Source organism: Scyliorhinus torazame, chromosome 11 (genome assembly GCF_047496885.1).
Source record: "Scyliorhinus torazame isolate Kashiwa2021f chromosome 11, sScyTor2.1, whole genome shotgun sequence".
NCBI classification, from domain to species: Eukaryota; Metazoa; Chordata; class Chondrichthyes; order Carcharhiniformes; family Scyliorhinidae; genus Scyliorhinus; species Scyliorhinus torazame.
The window spans coordinates 182,314,601-182,338,269 of record NC_092717.1 but is presented as its reverse complement, the minus strand read 5'-3'; the positions used below and the strand labels follow the sequence as shown (position 1 = coordinate 182,338,269).

General features: G+C 49.2%; 1 protein-coding gene across 3 annotated transcripts in view; it reads left to right on the top strand.

Moving 5' to 3' along the window:
- Window positions 1–23,669, top strand: part of LOC140385694 (uncharacterized) — a 135,275-nt gene that overhangs the window by 7,918 nt on the left and 103,688 nt on the right. For all 3 annotated transcript variants that reach the window (XM_072468112.1, XM_072468114.1, XM_072468115.1), the window contains exon 2: window positions 16,109–17,387. In XM_072468112.1, the coding sequence (XP_072324213.1) occupies window positions 16,109–17,387 (1,279 nt within the window). The remainder of the gene's footprint in view (window positions 1–16,108; window positions 17,388–23,669) is intronic.

Below are 23,669 nucleotides of genomic sequence, written 5' to 3'. Positions count from 1 at the left end.
GGGTCACGTTCTGCAAGGCGTTGGGCTTACCGTGCACATGTCATCCATGGCCCAGGAGAGGGCTGCCCTCTCACAGGCAGCCATCTCACAGAGCCAACAGGACATTGCCGCCGCTCTCCGGGCCCTGGCTGAGTCTCACCATGCCATGGCCCGGTCCCAGCAAGCGATGGCACTGTCCCAGCAGTCGGTCGCGACCACCTGGCGCATGTGATGGATGGCGTCGCGCACTCACAGGTCGAGATCGCACAGACCTTGGCAGGAATGTGGCACTCCCTGGGCTCCGTCCCGGCGAACATTCGGACCGTGGTCGATACCGCTGCAGGCCTCCAGGACTGGCAGCGCCAGGTGTCGGTGATGCGACGGGGCATGTCTCCGAGCGCATCTCCGTCCCACAGTGAGGCCCAGGGGCCACCGGGCTCCCCGAGGGAGGAGGAGGTTCTGGGGCCCGTCCCGGTAGCTCCATCAAGGGACGTCCCGGTACACTCGGCCTCCCCCCGTTCCGTCCCTGGCGCATCTGGTGGGGAGCGGGCAGGTCAGGGTGGCATCACGCCATCCAGCACGCCCGCCGAGCAGCTTGGCCCATCGAAGCCGGGCCGCCTCAGGAAACGTGTGCCGACGGGGCGCCATGTCGAAGGGCGGGATTCTCAGCAGTCCGCCTCCACTCCTGCTGTACCATCTGGGAACACACCTAGACGTAGTGGTAGGGCCCGTAAGGCAAAGACGTTAGGCACGTAAGAAGTTGGCACGGGTGCAGGGCACAGTCTAGTTGTAGTGGGTAGGGCACCTATGTTAACCACACGAATAAACTCATTGTTAAATGTGACTTGTAAGACTCTGTGCCAGGGGGCTCGGGAGGGTGCCCGATTGGCGTCGTGGTATACGAGCGGTTCAAGGTCTGTTCCGGATGTGCTGACCCTTTCCCCCCCTGCCTCCATAATCGGACACCGTTGTCCTCGGTACACCAACGCCAGCCACCCCACGGGCATGTGGTGAAATATCCGTCAGGAAGGCTGTGACCACCGGAGTGGACGGTTCAGCTATAGCCATGAGTCAGACCTCGGCTGGCGAATCTGAGCACACAGCTCATCGCAGAGCGGGCTGTCATCATTCAACATGGCACTGTTCACACCCGCTTACCCAATCATCAATGTTGTGCAATCCCGTAGTGCCGCAGTGGTAAGGTGATGTGGAATTGGTGCCGTGAACGCGGTGCGGGGGAGGTGGTGGGTGCTGTGTGGTGCCCGTGTATAGGAGTGACGGTGCAAGTAGCAGTGTTCAGCGAATCCCACCCCCACAGTGCGTGAACCGTGCGGCCACCAACGCGTCGCGTGCCCGCTGTCCGCGGCGGTGCCGTCGCGCAGCCTCCTGGGCATAACGAGCTGCCGGACAGTGTCTGCGTCCTGCGCCCCTCCCCCACCCTGATGCGCGCCATCATCCTCCTCCTCCGCATCCTCCTCTTCCCCATCCCCCTCGTTTGCGTTGGCTCCGGTGCCGTCGGGTCCTCCCTCCGGCTCCTCCACCAGGTCATCTCCCCTCTGCATGGCAATGTTGTGCAGCGCACAGCAGACCACAACTATGCGACCGACCCTGTCGGGCCGGTACTGCAGGGCCCCTCCTGATCGGTCCAGACATCTGAAGCGCATCGTCAGCAGCCCGAAGCACCGCTCCACCACACCCCTGGTTGCTGCATGTGCCTCGTTGTATAGGCTCTCCGCGTTGGTCTGAGGCCTCCGTATTGGCGTCATCAGCCATGACTTCAATGGATAGCCCTTGTCGCCCAGTAACCAGCCCCTCAGCCGGGGGGGGCATCCATCAAACATTGCGGGGATGAACGACTGTGCCAGAATATAGGCGTCTTGCACACCCCCGGGGTACTTCGCACACACGTGCATGATCTTCATGTGGGGGTCGCACACCACCTGAATGTTCATGGAGTATGCGCCCTTTCTGTTCATGAACACTTCCCTGTTGTCTGCAGGTGGGCGCATGGGGACGTGCACACCATCGATGACACCCTGGACCATCGGTATCCCGGCCACCTTGGCGAATCCACGTGTCCGTGCTTCCTGCTGTGCTCGGTCCTCAGGGAATTGAATGTACCTGTCCGCGATGGCGTACAGGGCGTCGGTGACAGCCCTGATGCACCTGTGGACTGATGCCTGTGATATCCCGGATAGGTCCAACCTCGGCGCCTGGAAGGAACCGGTCGCATAAAAGTTTAGGGCCACCGTCACCTTGACGGAGACTGGTATCGCGTGTCCTCCTCCCATTCCACATGGTGCGAGGTGCGCCACGAGCTGGCATATATGTGCGACCATCTCCCTGCTGAACCGTAGTCTCCTCCTGCCCTGCATGTGATGCCCGTTAGGGCCTCGAACGACATTCTGTCACGGTACACCCGGCCTTGGTGGACGCCTGTGGCACCCTGGCACCACCATCAGTGGATCCTCCTGCTCCACCTGCTCCTCCTCCTCCTCCTCCTCCTCCTGCTCCCCCCCAAGCACTCCCTCTGCATTCCTCAATGTTCCCCTCGGCATCCCCCTATACATTCGGGTCCTGAGCGCCTGCGGCCTGCGTGTCGACGACGGGCCACTCCGCGGCCATCCCCTCTGCTGCACCGGCAACCGCTGCATCTGCAGCCACTGTGGGCCGTCTGACTCTACGCTGCCGGATGGCAAACTCCAGAGCTGCGGCTCCAACCACGGCAGTAAACATCGCTGTCTGGTTGGCAAACATGGTGACCTGCAGGAGGGTGGTGGGGGGCAGAGAAACGACATGTTACACGGATGTTCTTCCACACCTTGTCAGCCGGGCTGCCTGGGATCCCTGTGTGTCCCGGTGGCCTGGTCGCGCTGCAGACACGCAGCCAGCCTAACACCTGGTCACTGTCTGCACCCAACGGTCAGTTCACACCGTACTGCTCACCAGTGTGCCACTCGCCTGTGCCCATCAGGCACACACAACCTGCGGCCGTGTCCTCGTCACCGTCCTGCCATATCAGGGCGGCTGACATGTGGCATCCGCGGATGGACGATACCATCCACACTCTCCCTCACCCCCCTCCCACCTGCACACTCTCCCTCATCCCCCCCTCCCACCTGCACACTCTCCCTCAATCCCCACCTCCCACTTGCACACTTTCCCTCACCCCCCTCCCACCTGCACACTCTCCCTCATCCCCCCTCCCACTTGCACACTCTCCCTCACCCCCCTCCCACCTGCACACTCTCCCTCATCCCCGCCTCCCACTTGCACACTCTCCCTCATTCCCCACCTCCCACTTGCACACTCTCCCTCATTCCCCACCTCCCACCTGCACACTCTCCCTTACCCCCCTCCCACCTGCACACTCTCCCTTACCCCCCTCCCACCTGCACACTCTCCCTCATCCCCCCTCCCACCTGCACACTCTCCCTCACCCCCCCTCCCACCTGCACACTTTCCCTCACCCCCCTCCCACCTGCACACTCTCCCTCATCCCCCCCTCCCACCTGCACACTCACCCTCATCCCCCCTCCCACCTGCACACTCTCCCTCATCACCCCTCTCCCACCTGCACACTCTCCCTCACCCCCCCTCCCACCTGCACACTCTCCCACACACACACACCCCGCTCCCACCTGCACACTCCCACACCCCCCCTCCCACCTGCACGCTCTCCCTCATCCCCCTCCCACCTGCACACTCTCCCTCATCCCCCCTCCCACCTGCACGCTCTCCCTCAACTCCCCTCCCACCTGCACACTCTCCCACACACCCCCCCCGCTCCCACCTGCACACTCCCACACCCCCCTCCCACCTGCACGCTCTCCCTCATCCCCCCTCCCACCTGCACACTATCCCACCCCCCCTCCCACCTGCACACTCTCCCTCACCCCCCCTCCCACCTGCACACTTTCCTTCACCCCCCTCCCACCTGCACACTCTCCCTCATCCCCCCTCCCACCTGCACACTCTCCCTCATCACCCCCCTCCCACCTGCACACTCTCCCTCACCCCCCCTCCCACCTGCACACTCTCCCACACACCCCCCCCGTTCCCACCTGCACACTCCCACACCCCCCCTCCCACCTGCACTCTCCCTCATCCCCCTCCCACCAGCACACTCTCCCTCATCCCCCCTCCCACGTGCACACTCTCCCTCATCCCCCCTCCCACCTGCACGCTCTCCCTCATCCCCCCTCCCACCTGCACACTCTCCCTCATCCCCCCTCCCACCTGCACTCTCCCTCATCCCCCCTCCCACCTGCACACTCTCCCTCATCCCCCCTCCCACCTGCACACTATCCCTCATCCCCCCCCCTCACACCTGCACACTCTCCCACCCCCCCCCCCCCCTCCCACCTGCACACTCTCCCTCATCCCCCCCTTTGGCCGCAGTCTTCTCAGGGAAGCCGACCCGGTCTCCAGGAGCTGCGGAACAGTCCGCTCACCTCCTCACTGCTCAGCGTCAGCCAGCACGACTGGCTGACAACTTTAAAAAGCAGGTGTGAACGGCGACGGCGTGAACTGGGGTCACGCCGTCGGGACTTCGGCCCATCCGGGCCTGAGAATAGCAGGGGTGCCGGAGAATCGCCATTTTGGATGTCTCGGGCGATTCTCCGGCCTGCACAGCGGGGAACTCGACGGGGCCGTTCTCGCCGCTTGGGAGAATCGCGGGAGGGCGTCGGACCGGCGTCGCGGGAAAATTTGGCGGCCCAGGCGATTCTCCCAACCGGCACGGGAGTGGAGAATCGCACCCCCTATCACTTATAAACCTTTCCAAGATTTTGCCCACAATAGAAGTAAGGCTCACTGGTCCATAGTTACCGGGGTTGTCTCTACTCCCCTTCTTGAACAAGGGGACAACATTTGCTATCCTCCAGTCTTCTGGCACTATTCCTATAGACAAAGATGACTTAAAGATCAAAGCCAAAGGCTCAGCAATCTCCTCCCTAGCTTCCCAGAGAATCCTAGGATAAATCCCATCCGGCCCACGGGACTTATCTATTTTCACACTTTCCAGAATTGCTAACACCTCCTCCTTATGAACCTCAAGCCCTTCTAGTCTAGTAGACTGAATCTCAGTATTCTACTCGACAACATTGTCTTTTTCCTGTGTGAATACTGACGAAAAATATACATTTAGCACCTCTCCTATCTCCTCGGACTCCAAGCACAACTTCCCACTACTGTCCTTGACTGGCCCTACTCTTACCCTAGTCATTCTTTAATTCCTGACATATCTATAGAAAGCGTTAGGGTTATCCTTGATCCTACCTGCCAAAGACTTCTCATGTCCCCTCCTGGCTCTTCTTAGCTCTCTCTTTAGGTCCTTCCTAGCTAACTTGTAACTCTCGAGCGCCCTAACTGAACCTTATGTCTCATCTTTACATAAGCCTCCTTCTTCCTCTTCACAAGTGTTTCGACTGCCTTAGTAAACCACGGTTCCCTTGCTCGACCACTTCCTCCCTGCCTGACAGGTACATACTTATCAAGGACACACGGTAGCTGTTCCTTGAACAAGCTCCACATTTCCATTGTGCCCATCCCCTGCAGCTTTCCTCTCCATCCGATGCATCCTAAGTCTTGCCTCATCGCATCATAATTGCCTTTCCCCCAGATATAACTCTTGCCCTGCGGTATATATCTATCCCTTTCCATCACTAAAGTAAACGTAATCGAATTGTGGTCACTATAACCAAAGTGCTCACCTACCTCCAAATCTAACACCTGTCCTGGTTCATTACCCAGTACCAAATCCAATACGGCCTCGCCTCTCGTTGGCCTATCTACATACTGTGTCAGGAAACCCTCCTGCACACATTGGACAAAAGCGGACTCTAAAGTACTCGATCTATAGCGTTTCCAGTCAATATTTGGAAAGTTAAAGTCCCCCATAACAACTACCCTGTTGCTTTCGCTCCTATCCAGAATCATCTTTGCAATCCTTTCCTCTACATCTCTGGAACTTTTCGGAGGCCTATAGAAAACCCTGACAGGGTGACCTCTCCTTTCCTGTTTCTAACCTCAGCCCATACTACCTCAGTAGACGAGTCCTCATCAAACGTCCTTTCTGCAACCGTAATACTAACAATGCCACCTGTCCCCCTCTTTTACCACCTTCCCTGAGCTTACTGAAATATCTAAACCCCGGAACCTGCAACAACCATTCCTGCCCCTGCTCTATCCATGTCTCTGGAATGGCCACAACATCGAAGTCCCAGGTACCAACCCATGCCGCAAGTTCACCCACCTTATTCCGGATGCTCCTGGCATTGAAGAAGACACACTTTAAACCACCTTCCTGCCTGCCGGTACACTCCTGCAACTTTGAAACTTTACTCATGACCTCACTACTCTCAACCTCCTGTATACTGGAGCTACAATTCAGGTTCCCATGCCCCTGCTGAACTAGTTTAAACCCTCCTGAAGAGCATTAGCAAATTTCCACCCCAGGATATTGGTACCCCTCTGCTCCAGGTGTAGACCATCCTGTTTGTAGAGGTCCCACCGACTCCAGAATGAGCACCAATTATCCAGAAATCTGAAACCCTCCCTCCTGCACCATCCCTGTAGCCACACGTTCAACCCCTCTCTTTCCCTATTCCTCGTCTCGCTATCACGTGGCACGGGTAACAACCCAGAGATAATAACGCTGTTTATCCTAGATCTAAGTTTCCACCCTAGCTCCCAGAATTCCTGCCTTACATCCCTATCCCTTTTCCTACCTATGTCGTTGGTACCTATGTGGACCACGACTTGGGGCTGCTCCCTTCCCCCTTAAGGATCCCGAAAACACAATCTGAGACATCACGCACCCTGGCACCTGGGAGGCAACACACCAACCGCGAGTCTCTCTTGTTCCCACAGAATCTCCTATCTATCCCCCTAACTATGGAGTCTCCAATGACTAATGCTCTACTCCTCTCACCCCTTCCCTTCTGAGCAACAGGGACAGACTCTGTGCCAGAGACCTGCACCCCATGGCTTACCCCTGGTAAGTCACCCCCCCCAACAGTATCCAAAGTGGTATACTTGTTACTAAGGGGAACGACCGCAGGGGATCCCTGTACTGACTGCTTCCTCCCAGCCCCTCTCACCGTCACCCATCTATCTTTATTCTTCGGAGTAACTACATCCCTGAAGCTTCTATCTACGACCACCTCTGCCTCCCGAATGATCCGAAGTTCATCCAGATCCAGCTCCAGTTCCCTAATGCGGTTTCTGAGGAGCTGGAGATGGGTGCACTTCCCACAGATGAAATCAGCAGGGACACTGTCGGCGTCCCTCACCTCAAACATTCTGCAGGAGGAACATTGCGCTACCTTCCCTGCCATACCCTCTAGATAAAAAAAAGAAAAAGAAAGAAAGAGCTTACCTGTTATTCACTCCCCTTCTCAGCAAGCACTCACTCAGCAACCTCTGCGCCCTGCACGATAACACCTGAGGGAAAATTTAACAAAAACTACTTACCAGCCACCAGCCAATCCCTTACCTGCAGGCTGTGGCATCTACTGCCCTCTGCTGGATGCTTGTCTTCACTTGAACAGCTAGGGTCTCTCGCTCAGGTGCACCTTCAAGTTAGGGTGACCACAACGGAGGTATGCTAATTTCCCTTGCAACAGCCAATCAACAGCTCCGCTCTACTGCCCTCTGCTGGATCCATATACAGGTGTAGTTTATAGTTTGGGAGTTATATACAGGTGTAGTTTATAGTTTGGGAGTTATATACAGGTGTTTATAGTTTGGGAGTTATATACAGGTGTAGTTTATAGTTCAGAAGTTAAATACAGGAATAGTTTATAGTTTGGGAGGTCCATACAGGTGTAGTTTATCATTTGGGAGTTATAAACAGGTGTAGTTTATAGTTTGGGAGTTATATACAGGTGTAGTTTATAGTTCAGAAGTTAAATACAGGAATAGTTTATAGTTTGGGAGGTCCATACAGGTGTAGTTTATCATTTGGGAGTTATAAACAGGTGTAGTTTATAGTTTGGGAGTTAAATACAGGTGTATTTTATAGTTTGGGAGTTAAATACCCCTGTAGTTTATAGTTTGGGAGTTAAATCCAGGTGTAGTTTATAGTTTGGGAGTTCTAAACCCCCGAAGTTTAAACTTTGGGAGATAAATCCAGGTGTAGTTTATAGTTTGGGAGTTAAATACAGGTGTAATTTATAGTTTGGGATTTATATAACCCTGTACTTTATAGTTTGGGAGTTATATACAGGTGTAGTTTATAGTTTGGGAGTTATATACAGGTGTAGTTTATAGTTTGGGAGTTAAATACAGGTGTAGTTTATAGTTCAGAAGTTAAATACAGGTGTAGTTTATAGTTTGGGAGTTAAATACAGGTGTAGTTTATAGTTTGGGAGTTAAATACATAGATCATAGAAGTTACAGTGCAGAAGGAGGCCATTCGGCCCATCGAGTCTGCACTGGCTCTTGGGAAGAGCACCCTACCCAAGGTCAACACCTCCACCCTATCTGCTTAACCCAGTAACCCTACCCAACACTAAGGGCAATTTTGGGCACTTAAGGGCAATTTATCATGGCCAATCCACCTAACCTGCACATCTTTGGACTGTGGGAGGAAACTGGAGCACCCAGAGGAAACCCACGCACACACGGGGAGGATGTGCAGACTCCGCACAGACAGTGACCCAAGCTGGAATCGAACCTGGGACCCTGGAGCTGTGAAACAATTGTGCTATCCACAATGCTACCGTGCTGCCCATAAAATCAAATTGGAGAATGTGGGCATCGATCCCATTACCTCTTACATGCAAAGCAAGCGCTCTCCCATTTGAGCTAATTCCCCAGACAGCTAGCTAAATTTCGAATTTCGAGGCAGCCAGGAGTCAAACCTGGAATCTCCTGATTTGTAGTCAGACGAATTATCCATTGCGCCACTCGCCCAAAGCGGTGCGTGGCTACAGGTGTAGTTTATAGTCCAGAAGTTAAACACAGGTGTAGTTTATAGTTTTGGAGTTATATACAGCTGTAGTTTATAGTTTGGGAGTTATATACAGGTGTAGTTTATAGCTTGGGCGTTAAATACAGGAATAGTTTATAGTTTAGGAGTTATATACAGGTGTAGTTTATAGTTTGGAAGTTAGATACCCCTGTAGTTTATAGTTTGGGAGTTAAATACAGGTGTAGTTTATAGTTTGGAAGTTATATACCCCTGTAGTTTATAGTTTGGGAGTTATATACCCCTGTAGTTTATAGTTTGGGAGTTATATACCCCTGTAGTTTATAGTTTGGGAGTTAAATACAGGTGTAATTTATAGTTTGGGAGTTATATACAGGTGTAGTTTATAGTTTGGGAGTTAAATACAGGTGTAGTTTATAGTTTGGGAGTTATATACAGGTGTAGTTTGTAGTTTGGGAGTTATATACAGGTGTAGTTTATAGTTTGGGAGTTATATACCCCATGAGGTTATAGTTTGGGAGTTAAATACAGGTGTAGTTTATAGTTTGGGAGTTATATACAGGTGTTTATAGTTTGGGAGTTATATACAGGTGTAGCTTATAGTTTGGGAGTTATATACCCCTGTAGTTTATAGTTTGGGAGTTATATACCCCTGTAGTTTATAGTTTGGGAGTTAAATACAGGTGTAGTTTATAGTTTGGGAGTGAAATACAGGTGTAGTTTATATTTGGGAGTTAAATACAGGTGTAGTTTATAGTTTGGGAGTTATATACCCCTGTAGTTTATAGTTTGGGAGTTAAACACAGGTGTAGTTTATAGTGTGGGAGCTAAATACAGGTGTAGTTTATAGTTTGGGAGTTAAATAGAGGTGTAGTTTATAGTTTGGAAGTTATATACCCCTGTAGTTTATAGTTTGGGAGTTATATACCCCTGTAGTTTATAGTCTGGGAGTTATATACCCCTGTAGTTTATAGTTTGGGAGTTAAATACAGGTGTAGTTTATAGTTTGGGAGTTATATACCCCTGTAGTTTATAGTTTGGGTGTTATATACCCCTGTAGTTTATAGTTTGGGAGTTAAATACAGGTGTAGTTTATAGTTTGGGAGTTATATACAGCTGGAGTTTACATTTGGAAGTTGTATATAGGCATGGTTTACAGTTTGAGAGTTACACATAGGCGTAGTTAACAGTTTGAGAGTTATATTCAGGTGTAGTTTATAGTTTGGAGTGCTATACAGGTGCAATTTACAGTTTGGGAGTTATATACAGGTGTGGTTTATAGTTTGGGAGTTATTTTCAGGTGTAGTTGATGTTTGGGAGTTATATACAGGTGTGGTTTACAGTTTGGGAGTTATGTATAGATGTAGTTTACGTTTGGGAGTTCTGTATGGGTGTAGTTTACGTTTGGGAGTTCTATACGGGTGTAGTTTACGTTGGGAGTTGTATACAGGTGTAGTTTATAGTTCAGATGTTAAATACAGGTGCAGTTTATAGTTTGGGAGTTATATACCCCTGTAGTTTATAGTTTGGGAGTTAAATACAGGTGTAATTTATAGTTTGGGAGTTATATACAGGTGTAGTTTATAGTTTGGGAGTTAAATACAGGTGTAGTTTATAGTTTGGGAGTTATATACAGGTGTAGTTTGTAGTTTGGGAGTTATATACAGGTGTAGTTTATAGTTTGGGAGTTATATACCCCATGAGGTTATAGTTTGGGAGTTAAATACAGGTGTAGTTTATAGTTTGGGAGTTATATACAGGTGTTTATAGTTTGGGAGTTATATACAGGTGTAGCTTATAGTTTGGGAGTTAAATACAGGAATAGTTTATAGTTTGGGAGTTACATACAGGTGTAGTTTATAGTTTGCGAGTTGTATAAAGGTGTAGTTTACATTTGGGAGTTGTATATAGGTGTGGTTTACAGTTTGAGAGTTACACATAGGCGTAGTTAACAGCTTGAGAGTTGTATACAGTTGTAGTTTATAGTTTGGGAGTTATATACAGGTGTAGTTCATAGTTTGCGAGTTATATACAGGTGTAGTTTACATTTGGGAGTTGTATATAGGTGTGGTTTACACTTTGAGAGTTACACATAGGCGTAGTTAACAGTTTGAGAGTTATATACAGTTGTAGTTTATAGTTTGGGAGTTATATACAGGTGTAGTTTATAGTTTGGAGTTCTATACAGGTGTAGTTTACAGTTTGGGAGTTATATATAGGTGTAGTTTACAGTTTGCGAGTTATTTATGGTGTGGTTTAGTTTGGGAGTTATGTATAGATGTAGTTTACGTTTGGGAGTTCTATATGGGTGTAGATTACGTTTGGGAGTTCTATATGGGTGTAGATTACGTTTAGGAGTTCTATACGGGTATAGTTTACATTTGGGAGTTCTTTACAAGTGTAGTTTACGTTTGGGAGTTCTATACAGGTGTAGTTTGCAGTTTGGGAGTTACATTCAGACGTTTTGTACTGTATGGGAGTTAAATACCAGTTTAGTTTATAATTTTGTGGTAATATACACATACCGAATCACACAACGGGTACCGCACTGAAGAAGGCTCTTCTGTGTCAGTGCCCTCTGAAGGAACAATTTGCAATGAGCCGCTCCACGTACCTCTCCCCCTAACCCTGCTCATTATTCAAAAACTCAATTCCCTCTTAAATCATCATCATCATAGATTATCATAGAATTTACAGTGCAGAAGGAGGCCATTCGGCCCATCGAGTCTGCACCGGCTCTTGGAAAGAGCACCCTACCCAAGGTCAACACCTTCACCCAATCCCCATAAACCAGTAACCCCACCCAACACTAAGGGCAATTTTGGACACTATGGGCAATTTATCATGGCCAATCCACCTAACCTGCACATCTTTAGACTGTGGGAGGAAACTGGAGCACCTGGAGGAAACCCACGCACACACGGGGAGGATGTGCAGACCGTCCGCACAGACAGTGACCCAAGCCAGAATCGAACCTGGGACCCTGGAGCTGTGAAGCAATTGTGCTATCCACAATTACACAACACCTGGATATAACTCCCAACGTAAACTACACCCGTATAGAACTCCCAAACGTAAACTACACCCATACAGAACTCCCAAACGTAAACTACATCTATACATAACTCCCAAACTGTAAACCACACCTGTATATAACTCCCAAACATCAAATGCCTCAATGAAATCTGCCTCCACTGCGATTTCGGACAGTGCATTCCAGCACCTTCCGCATCTTAACCACTCGATGTGTGAAAAACCTTTTCCTCATGTCACCATTGCTTCTTTTGCCAATAAGCCCTCTGGTTCTCGCTCATTCCACCTATGGGAATCATTTATCCCAATCCACTCTCTCCAGACCTCTGCTGATTTTGAATTCCTCTATCAAAACTCCTCTTCTCCAAGGAAAACTGTCCCAATTTCTCCAATCTGTCAACATAACTGAAATTCCGTATCCCTGAAACTATTCTCATGAATCTTTTATGCAACCTCTTTTGGCTTGAAATCCTTCCTCAAGTATGGTGCCCTGAACTGGATGCAATAGTCCAATCAACATCGTGGGGGTTAACATTAATCAGAAACTGAACTGGACTAACCATTAATACTATGGCTACCAGGTCAGGTCAAAGGCTAGGAATCCCAAGGCAAATAAATAATCTCCTGACCCCCCAAAGCCTGTCCACCACTTACGAGGCACAAATCAGGAGTGTAATGGAATACTCTCCACTTGCCTGGATGAGTGCAGCTCCAACAACACTCAAGAAGCTCGACACCATTCAGGACAAAGCAGCCTGCTTGGTTGTTCCCTCTTCCACAAACATTCAATCCCTCCACCAACGAGAAAGAGTGACAGCCGTGTCACTCTACAAGATGCACTGTCCATCTACAAGATGCACTGCAGGAACTCGCCAAGGTTCCTTAGGCACCTTCCAAACCTATGACCACTACCATCTAGAAGGACAAGAGCAGCAGATACTTGGGAACTCCACCATCTGGAGATTCCCCTCCAAGTCACTCACCACCCCGAAATATATCTTCGTTCCTTCACTGTTGCTGGGGCAACAGCCTGGAGCTCCCTCTCTAACAGCACAGTGGGTGTACCTATATCTCAGGGACTGCAGTGGATCAAGACGGTAATTCACCACCACCTTCTGAAGGGCAACTAGGGATGGGCAATAAATACTGGCCTAACCAGCGACCCCCAAATCCTGTAAATTAATTTTTATAAAAAGTTGTGGCTGAATTAGTATTTTATACAAGTTTAACATAACTTCCTTGCTTTTGTGCTCTATGTTCCTGTGGTCAAGCCCAGGTTGCTGAATGCTTTATTAACCACCCTCTCAATCTGTTCTGCTACCATCAATGATTTAAGCACATGTACATCCAGGTCCCTCTGCTCCCTCTTCAGAATTGCACCGTTATTTTATATTATTTCTCTCCATTCTTCAAGTGGGGGTTATATATAGATGTAATGCACATTGCAGTTATAAACTGATGCTGTATGCATGGGGTGTGGTTATATACAGATGGTAGTACACAGGGTGGGATTATATTCACATATATGCAGTTGTTTATCCACTTTATCTAATACACACAGATGTCATATATCATGCAAATGGTACACATAAAAGTGTAAGAATGTTGAAATTGTGTGTATATGACACAGATTTGTCACACTGATTTTATACACAAGGTTACATATTTTCTTTGTGAACTTGCTTTTAGATATGAGGTATAGCTGGTATATGTTAATGTTTACAACATATTCATTATGTTCAGACATATTAATGGGCGAGATTCTCTGACCCCCCCGCCGGGTCGGAGAATCGCCGGGGGCTGGCGTGAATCCCGCCCCCGCCGGTTGCCGAATTCTCCGGCACCGGATATTCGGCGGGGGCGGGAATCGCGCCGCGCCGGTTGGCGGGCCCCCCCGCGCGATTCTCCAGCCCGGATGGGCCGAAGTCCCGCCGCTAAAATGCCTGTCCCGCCGGCGTAGATTAAACCACCTACCTTACCGGCGGGACAAGGCGGCGCGGGCGGACTCCGGGGTCCTGGGGGGGGCGCGGGGCGATCTGGCCCCAGGGGGTGCCCCCACGGTGGCCTGGCCCGCAATCGGGGCCCACCGATCCGCGGGTGGGCCTGTGCCGTGGGGGCACTCTTTTCCTTCCGCCTTCGCCACGGTCTCCAGCATGGCGGAGGCGGAAGAGACTCCCTCCACTGCGCATGCGCGGGAATGCCGTCAGCGGCCGCTAACGCTCCCGCGCATGCGCCGCCCGGAGATGTCATTTCCGCGCCAGCTGGCGGGGCACCAAAGGCCTTTTCCGCCAGCTGGCGGGGCCGAAATTCGTCCGGCACGGGCCTAGCTCCTTAAGGTTGGGGCTTGGCCCCCAAGATGCGGAGTATTCCGCACCTTTGGGGCGGCGCGATGCCCGACTGATTTGCGCCGTTTTGGGCGCCGGTCGGCGGACATTGCGCCGATACCGGAGAATTTCGCCCATTGTGTATGTGCATTTTTAAAAATAAATTTGGAGTACCCAAATACCTTTTTCCAATTAAGCGGCAATTTAGTATGGCCAATCCACCTTGGGTTGTGGGGGTGAGGCCCATATAGACATAGGGACAAGGTGCAAATTCCACACGGACTGTGACCTGGGGCTGGGATCGAACCGTGGTCCTCGGCGCCATGAGGCAGCAGTGCTAGCCACTGTGCCACCGTGCCGCCCTTTGTACATGCAATTTAACAAAATGTATGCAACTATAATATAGCATTACATACATTATTTTGGTTTCACTCTCCACAGATGCTGACTGATCTGCTGAGTGACTTCAATAATTTCCATTTTTATTTCAGATTTCCAGCATTCATAGTACATTATCTTTGTTGTACAGCATGTTTCTAATAGACAAATGTTATATGCTCTATGATCATTATATATACCTGTAAGTAAAAGTAAAGTCACCATAGTCCCAGATGACTATCGGCTGCTTTCTCCTTTGAGGGGGAGAACTGACTGCTGGGGGTTTAACCTGAGCGTCACCACACCTCAGGTGAGGGACAAAGTTGAGACGACGGGATCTTCATCAATAACCTCGTATACCTATAATATACCTGTATATTTATGTTAAACTTGGTAAACCAATTATATGGAATTGTTAAATAATATTTCCATTGTATAAAATACATTTTATTCACAACATTTCCATTACATATACTTCTGGGACGCGATTCTCTCAGCCCCGGGCAGGCCAGAGAATCGGCGCAACCGCACCACGCCGCCCCGACGCCGGCGGGCGATTCTCCGAGGTGCGGAAAATCGGCGCCATTTGCGCAGGCATGTTTGGCATGGCGCCGGCCGCGGGCCGCTGGAATCGGCGGGGCCAAGCGGCCACGCGTAAAAAGCAGAGTCCTGCCGGCACCGTTCACCCCTGGTCGCTGCTGGCGGGAATTCTGCGCGAAGGGTCGGGGGGGGGGCGGCCTGTGGGGCAGGGAAAAGCGCCCCTTCACTGGGGGGGGGGAGTCTCCAATGGGGTCTGGCCCATGATCGGGGCCTACCGATCGGCAGGCCGGCCTCTCCACCCCCGGGCCTACTTTGTTGCGCGGCCAGCCCCTGAACCCCCACGCCATGTTGCGTCGGGGCCAGCGCGCTGAAGAAGTCCCCCGCACTTGCACGGGTTGGCGCGGCGTCCATTTGGCGCCGGGAAGGGAGGCTGGAGCGGAGCGAACCACTCCAGCGCCGTGCTGGCCCCCTATGGGGGCCAGAATCGGTCGTCCTCACACCCGTTTCGCACCGTTGTGAAACGCGACGGCGTTCATGACGGCGCAAACACTTAGGGCGTCATTCTCCGCCAGCGGGAGTCTCCGTTTTGCCGGCGCCCGGGGGTTTCCCGACGGCGTGGGGCTGCCCCACAATGGGAAACCCCATTGACCGGCCGGTGTTACGGAGACTCCCGCCGGCCGGTCGGCGCAGAAATGTGGCGGGGCGGGTAGGAGAATTTCGCCCCTGGTCTCCATTTCGGAGAATCGCGCCCCTGTATTCTGGTGTATTGCTTAGCACATTCATTATTTACAGATGTTATATGCACATGTATATGATATATAGATGTTGTCGAGTTTGTACATTTTACACACGTGTTTTACCCAGTTAAACCTCTCTATCTTTCCTCACCTCATTCCCAATCTGCTGTGCTCTATTCCAGGATCAGATGACACAGTGTCTGCCCATCCTACTGAGGATACCACTTCCGCTGTGCTAAACATCGACAACTCCTCATCTCTCACCAATTCTTATGCCCCAGATCTCCAGACAGTTCCTCGCCTCAAGGCTTCCCTAAATGTTTCCACTACTCCCAGCCACTCTCCTTGGCCAACTCCAGGTGAATCCACCCAAGCTTTTGCAGATGCATTAGGGAAGAACTCCATGGAAGAGCAACCCCAGAGTGAGGGGCTGGATGATGGAACTGGCAGTGGACAGCTGGGTTGGGAGCAGGGAGTAAATGGCAGCCACTCTGGGTCAGAGGAAGTGGGTGGCCTAGGGGTAACCTCCTCTTCTCTCACCAATGACTTGGATCAGGAGCCTGCCGGCTGCCTAGGCTGCCAGGGAGCTGAGCAGGAATTGGAGCAGGAGCCACCCAGCCCAGCCAGCCCTGCCAGCCCATCTGCTGGGCAAATTGCAGTCCCTAGCTTGGACAAGGTGAAAGGGGCTGAGGGAATTGGAGGGACGTTTGGGCCAACAAGAGGGACCGCTGCATTCAAAGAGAATCAGGACACCAAGTTGGACTTGTTTGAAGAGGCAACCAACCTCACAACCCAAGGGGCAGAAGGGAGCACTGACTACACTCGCTTGGACCTGGAGATGCAGTTGTGGTCCCAGGTGGGTACCATCCCTGCCCTCCAACCCCTGACAACAAGTGAGCCCTCTGAGATGCCCACCGATTACATTTACAGTCCTGAAAATAATACAACGATTGGCTCGTATGACAGATTTCCCGTTATTGAAGCTTCAGATGTTCTCATTACACCATCCAACTTAGGCTCCACGGAAGATGACTTGTCGGACCTCCCTGCCTTGACACTTGGCCCTGATATCAGTGTCTCAGATGTCCAAATGGCCACATATTATTGGGATGAAATCTCCACTGAGCTGGAGGATGAGAATGAGCTTAGGCTAACCACTGTCTCTCCGAAGATACAGACCATGTTGGTGAAGGAAGAAGGCATGAGCATGCAGACTGTGCCCAACCAGGACTTCAGATCAGAATCTTTCCTCAAGAAAAATGCCTTCACTGGCTCTTCTGGCTCTGAGAGCAGACGAGATACCAGCCTGTCACCCCCTGTTCTTGGAGGAAATGGGAGTGACTGCAAACTGGGATACCAGAAGCAGAATAAGTCTTGCAAGTCCATTTGCGACATGGTCCCAAACTACTGCTACAATGGTGGGCAGTGTTACATCATGGAAAATGTTGGCGCTATTTGCAGGTAAGCAACACTTTATTTTTGAGTTGGGTTTGAATGGGCAAGCTAGTCCGTCGGCAACAAAACGGAAGCTTGGTGAGCCTCACATCACAAGCTTCAGATGGAGAAGGCCTACGTCTCAATACCAGTCCTACTTTCTTTCCATTGCAGCATTTGCATCCACCTCAAAAGAACTTGGTTTAGTTTCTGAGCCGAAGGATGGCGTTTTTAACATGATAGCATTTCCTGAAATGTCAGCCAAATTGCTATACTCAGACTACAGTTTGGGGCTTTGAATCAACCAGCATCTGACCCTGAAGCTACCAACAGCATTCATTCAAGGCTCGGTTCTGACTGTTCCCGGTTGTGAAACCAATGGTAGTATGTCAGCCACCCATTCTACATCTTGCCCATGTTTCCCACCCCTTGGAAACAGTTACGGTTGATCCCTCAGTTTGCTTGTTTTCAACTGTATGCAGCAGTCAGTAAGAATCATATAAAATGGATCGATGTAGAGCAGCACGGTGGCGCAGTGGTTAGCATTGCTGCCTCACGCCGCCGAGGCCCAAGGTTTGATCCCGGCTCTGGGTCACTGTCTGTGTGGAGTTTGCACATTCTCCCTGTGTTTGCGAGGGTTTCGCCCCCACAACTTAAAGATGTGCAGGGTAGGTGCATTGGCCACACTAAATTGCCCCTTAATTGGGAAAAAATGAATTGAGTACTCAAATTTTTTTTTTAATGGATTGATGTAGGTTTTGCACACACTACTCCCTGCATTTTATACCCACTGGTTAGGATGGAAGAGGCAATGAGAGACAGTGTCACATTCCTCATTCCTTGACTCAGGTGGATCCAGTTACTGATCACTGGTTCACTTCTTTTGAAATCCAGATCACTATGATGCCATATCACTTGAGTGTGTTATGCTCAAAATTTATTGAATTGGTGTAGCCATCAGCAAATTGAGAGGAGGATATGTCTCCTCTAAAATCTTTGTCATAGGCTAAGATATAAATAGCAAGATTCGTAAGCATTAACTTAGCCCCTTCTAAAACATCGCACAATTGACCTGCAGTTCCTTCTCTCCCCAACTCTTCATATGTGCTTTACATTTGGATCAGTTTGAAATGATTTGGGCATCACTGGTTATCTAAGAATAGAAGAAAATATGGAGCATGTGTCCTCAGCATCACTCCATGCAGACTCCAGGTATGATTATTCCTTCATAGGCAACCTTCCTATTCCACATCTTCTAAGTTCCCTCTCTCCAAAATAAATAACTAGCTACACTTCCGCTATTTGTCCAATTCTCAAAGCATCTTTACAGTTGGGAGTAATCTACAGGCAGTTTATAGCTTTGTATTGGCATTAACCCGCTAAAAGGGTGGATGAATTCATTCTGATGGCAAATGGTGTGTGTTGGACGGGAATCACTAAACAGGAGAAAGGCAAAGAAAATGCTTATGGATTTGGTTTCTGATCCGTGCTGTACCTGTCCTGGGAGTATTTGATGGGACAGCATAGAGGCAGTTTTACTCTATGTCTAAGCCGAGCTGAACCTGACTGAGGCATGTTTTGCTCGGGGGGGGGGGGGGGGGTTTAATCATGAATTTTGTCTGTGTCGTACCCACCTTGGCAATACTTGGTGCTGACAGCCCTGATGTGGGCACCTGTCATATTGATGAGGACAATGCCAACTCTCCCCACCCTGAAAAACCAAAATGTTCAAGAAAATGTGTATTTAAAAACATTTTACCATTTGTTGATATCTGAAGAATGACACAGGTAGATTGTGAGCCTGACATTATTTGTATAGAAGTTACTGGCTGTGGCATCGTACTGTATGTGATATATAATCCTCAGTGTTCAGTGGTGTTTCGGGAAACCCAGCATTGTTACTAGGAACAAGAACAGAGGACGTTGGAAAGTCTCAGCAGATCTTGCCAGCATCTATCACCGACCTTTCATCAGGGCTGAAAGGAGGATGAATGTAAAACCTGCAATAAAAAGTAGCAAATTTAAGAATAAATGACAGCTGGTCTGGTGTGAGAGGGAGGGAGTGTTTTGCATTGGGCCAATACATGTCTAGAATATTAAAAAAAGAGACAAAACGGAGATTTAAGATTGGGGAGAAAGGTCAATATCTAAAATTGCCGAACTCAACGTTGGGTCCCGAGGACTGCAACGTGCCCCACCGGAAGATGAGATGCTGCTCCCCCGACCTACGCCGAGTTTCACTGGAACATTGTAACAGGCCAAGGATGGACATGAGGGCAAGATCCTGAGTTAGCTAGGAACGTGGCCCGGATTCATTAACCAGATTGTGCTACCTTGAGAAATTGGTGGTTGGGTGTAGACTGGTTGATGAGGCAAGATCTGATGTCCAAAAAGTGTTCAATAAAAGATTTGTAGGTAGCTATTATTAGCAAGCTACATTGAAATCTGTTGGGCTTGCAGGACAGTTGTTCTGCTGAATTTGTAGCTATATAAAATCATGGAAGCAGTGAAATATTCTGAACATGAGGAAATATGACTAGGTTTTGGTTAGAATGAGGTTTGACAGGACTATGTTTTGGCTGCTCATCATTCCCAATGATATCTCGAGGAGGGTTTCAACAGATCCAGTCTTAAATTAACAGGAGGTACGAAAATGTGTGCAGGAATTGGTTAGCAAATCAAAGCATTTCAACAGGTCAAAGGCCGAATTAGATCATTCCAAGGAATAGACTGATGTGTGATAAATATGATTTGATGAGAAGTGCAGTGTCATTGAAATGTCCAGGAAATATTATGGTGCTGGATAAAGAAACAGATGTAGTGTAGAATTTCCCCCCATTGTTTTCCCTCTCTTGGAAAGCAGCGTGGTTAGAGGATTGAGACAATCTATGTGATCAGATGTGGCAGGTTTAATGGACCTGAGAGATTTTTCTCACCCTTTTTGCATGATTGTAGGTTTAGTGAAATTTGGTCACACTATTCCATTGGTTCTCTCTGGCCTCATCGCCTCCACCATCCATAACATTTAACATTGAATCCTTTTTTTTAAAGAATTCAGCCCCATCGAGCTACATTTTATCATTCCATCCTTCCTGCAATACCCCAATTAATTTGTTGTGCTGATCAGCTTCACTGTCCTCTTCAATGGTAACTTGCTTCGCAACAAGATTACACTCAGGGTAACAGATGTTCACTTTTTTACCCCTCATGCCCTCATTTTTTAAACCTGCTGTCCCTTGGGATCTGAACACAATCAGAAAAAAATTGCCTGGGTAAAAAAATAATTCTCTTCATATTATTAGAACCTGTTAAATGGTTCCTGCTTCTTCGAAACCAGATGGCTCAGTTCCGCGTTATCTTGTTCGCTGCAGCATATGTGGAGTAACAAGTAGCTCAACATAGATCGAGATGCAATCTTGATGGAGTTCCACTTTGTTGAGCGTGTTGTACCTCATTAACCTTCCACAACATTTCTAAAGACATAAAACAGCTGGTTTGGTGATGCCTGGCTGATTCTTTCTTCAATTACTGTCCCACCTTCCTCTCTTCTGCTGTGTCTGAACACACAAACAGAAGATGGCCATTTTGTCCTTGAATCAGTCCTGCCATTCCGTGAAATCATGACTGATAAGTAATCTAACTCCATATACCGTGCTTTGTCCCATATCATTACTTATCAAAAATTGAACAATCTCAGAGTTAAAATTAACAATTGATTGATCATCTAGAACAAAGCTCCAAACATGTCACCTGACGCATGTCCTAAAAGTTCTCGCTCATATTGTTGGCTATGCCCCCTTAATCCAAGACTCTGCAAGTAGCAGAAATAGTTCCTCTCTATGTATTCCATTTAATAGCTTGATAACTTTGATCAAGTCACCCCTTAACCATCTAAATTTCAGGAACTACAGAAGTCTGTGCAACCTCTCCTTGCAATTCAATCATAGAATCATAGAATCCCTGCAGTGCAGAAGGAGGCCATTCGACCTATCAAGTCCACACTGACCCTCTGAAAGAGCACCCTATCTAGGCCCATTCCCCCGCCCTATCCCTGTAACCCTATCAAACCTTTGGACACTAAAGGACAATTGTATCAAGGCAAATCCACCTCATTTGCTCATCTTTGGACTGTGGGAGGAAACTGGAACACCCGGAGGAAACCCACGCAGACACGGGGAGAACGTCCAAACTCCACACAGTCACCCAAGGTCAGAATTGAACACTGGTCCCTGGCGCTGTGAGGCAACAGTGCTAACCACTGTGACACCATGACACCCTTGGCACGGAATCCTTGTACTCCAGTTATTATTCTGGTAAATATTTGCTGCAATCCTTCTAAGGCAAGTTTATCTTTCTCAAAGGTGGTGCAGCGGTTAGCACTGCTGCCTCAGTACCAGGGACCCAGTTCAATTTCTACCTTCGGTGACTGTGTGGAGTTTGCATGATCACCTCATGGGTTCCCTCCTAGTGCTCAAGTTTCTCCCACAGTTCCAAAATGTGCACGTTAGGTGGATTGGCCATGCTAAATTGCCCCATAGTGTCCAACGGTTAGATACGATTGTGACGCTGGTGTGGGTGAGTGGGTCTAGGTTAGGAATATTCTTTCAGAGGGTCAGTGCAGCCTCGATGGACAAAATGCCCTCCTTCTGCGCTGTAGGGATTCTATGATTCTATGTAAGTCTAGTGCCTGGAATTGCTTATAGTACTCCAGTTGTGGTCTAACCAGGGTTGTTGCTTAATGTACATAGGATAGGATATATGGCACAGAATCAGCCATTTGGCCCAACCAGACCATGCTGGTGTTCATGCTACACTCAAGCCTCTTATCATCTTTCCTTATTTCAATCTACAATCATTTTTTTAAAAAATTAAATTTAGAGTACCCAATTCATTTTTCCAATTAAGGGGCAATTTAGCCTGGCCAATCCACCTACCCATGCAAACACAGGGAGAATGTTCAAACTCCACAAGGACAGTGACAACTCCACAAGGATAGTGACCCAGAGCCATGATCGAACCGGGGACCTGGGCAACATGAGGCAGCAGTGCTAGCAACGTGCTGCCCCTTCAATCTACAATCATAACCCTCTATTCACTTCTCCTTTAGGCACTTATCACCCTCTTTGTTAGCGAATTCCACATCCCTACCACTCTTTGGTCAAAGCCGTTTATACATTCCCTTTTGGATTTCCTGGTGACTATCTTCTATTGTTGGCCACTAATTAAAAAATATATATTTTTATTGAAAATTTTTCATTTATAACAAACACAACGTTAACATCAAACAGCCCAGAAACCGAATATCAAATAGTACAATATTGTACAAAGGGAAAGAAAAAAGAATAAAGCACCTAATTGAACATATAAATCCTACACAAAGAAAGACCAGAATAACCCACCCCCAATCATAATAACTCATCCCCCCCCCTTAACAGCTGATGGTGACTAATTCTTTAAAGTTGGAAATGAATGACTGCCGCCACCTCAGGCATAACCCGACCACTGACCCCCTAATCAGTCTACTTGACCTTTTCCAGATATAAAAATTCAATGAGGTCACCCAACCAGGCTGGGGCACTGGCCGGAGCAGGAGATCTCCATCCCAGCAGACTCGCCTCTGGGCTATCAATGAGGCAAAGGCAAGAACCCCTGTCCACAACCCCAGAGAGTCCAATACCCCGAAATTGGCCACCAATGGACAAGACAGGAGATCAATGTAAAGATTTGATGTTTTCAGAAAATAAATTTAGAGTACCAATTCTTTTTTTTCCAATTAAGGGGCAATTTAACATGGCCAATTCACCTACCCTGCAAACCTTTGGGTTATGGGGGTCAGACCCAAGCAAACATGGGGAGAATGTGCAACACTGACAAATGTTAAGAATTGCTGACATGGTGCAAAAGAAGGAAACCCAAAAGCTTATCATCCTTGGACACGGCCAGAACATGTGCGTGTGGTTAGCCGGCCACGAGAGCACCGTTCTTACTTGTCTTCCACTCCCGCGAAGAGCCCACTCATCCTAGCTTTAGTTAGGCCTATGTACCACCTGAAGCTGAATCAGGCTGAGCCACACACAGGAGGAAGTGGAGTTCACCCTATGAAGGGCCTCACCCCACACTTCTTCGTCCAAAATAGGTCCCAGCGCCCCCTTCTCACATCTCCCTCACCTGGCCCCCACGAGACAGCTTCCATTGACACAATGGGGGGGATTCTCCGAGCCCCGCGCCGGGCCACCATAGAACATAGAACATTACAGCGCAGTACAGGCCCTTCGGCCCTCGATGTTGCGCCGACCTGTGAAACCTTAT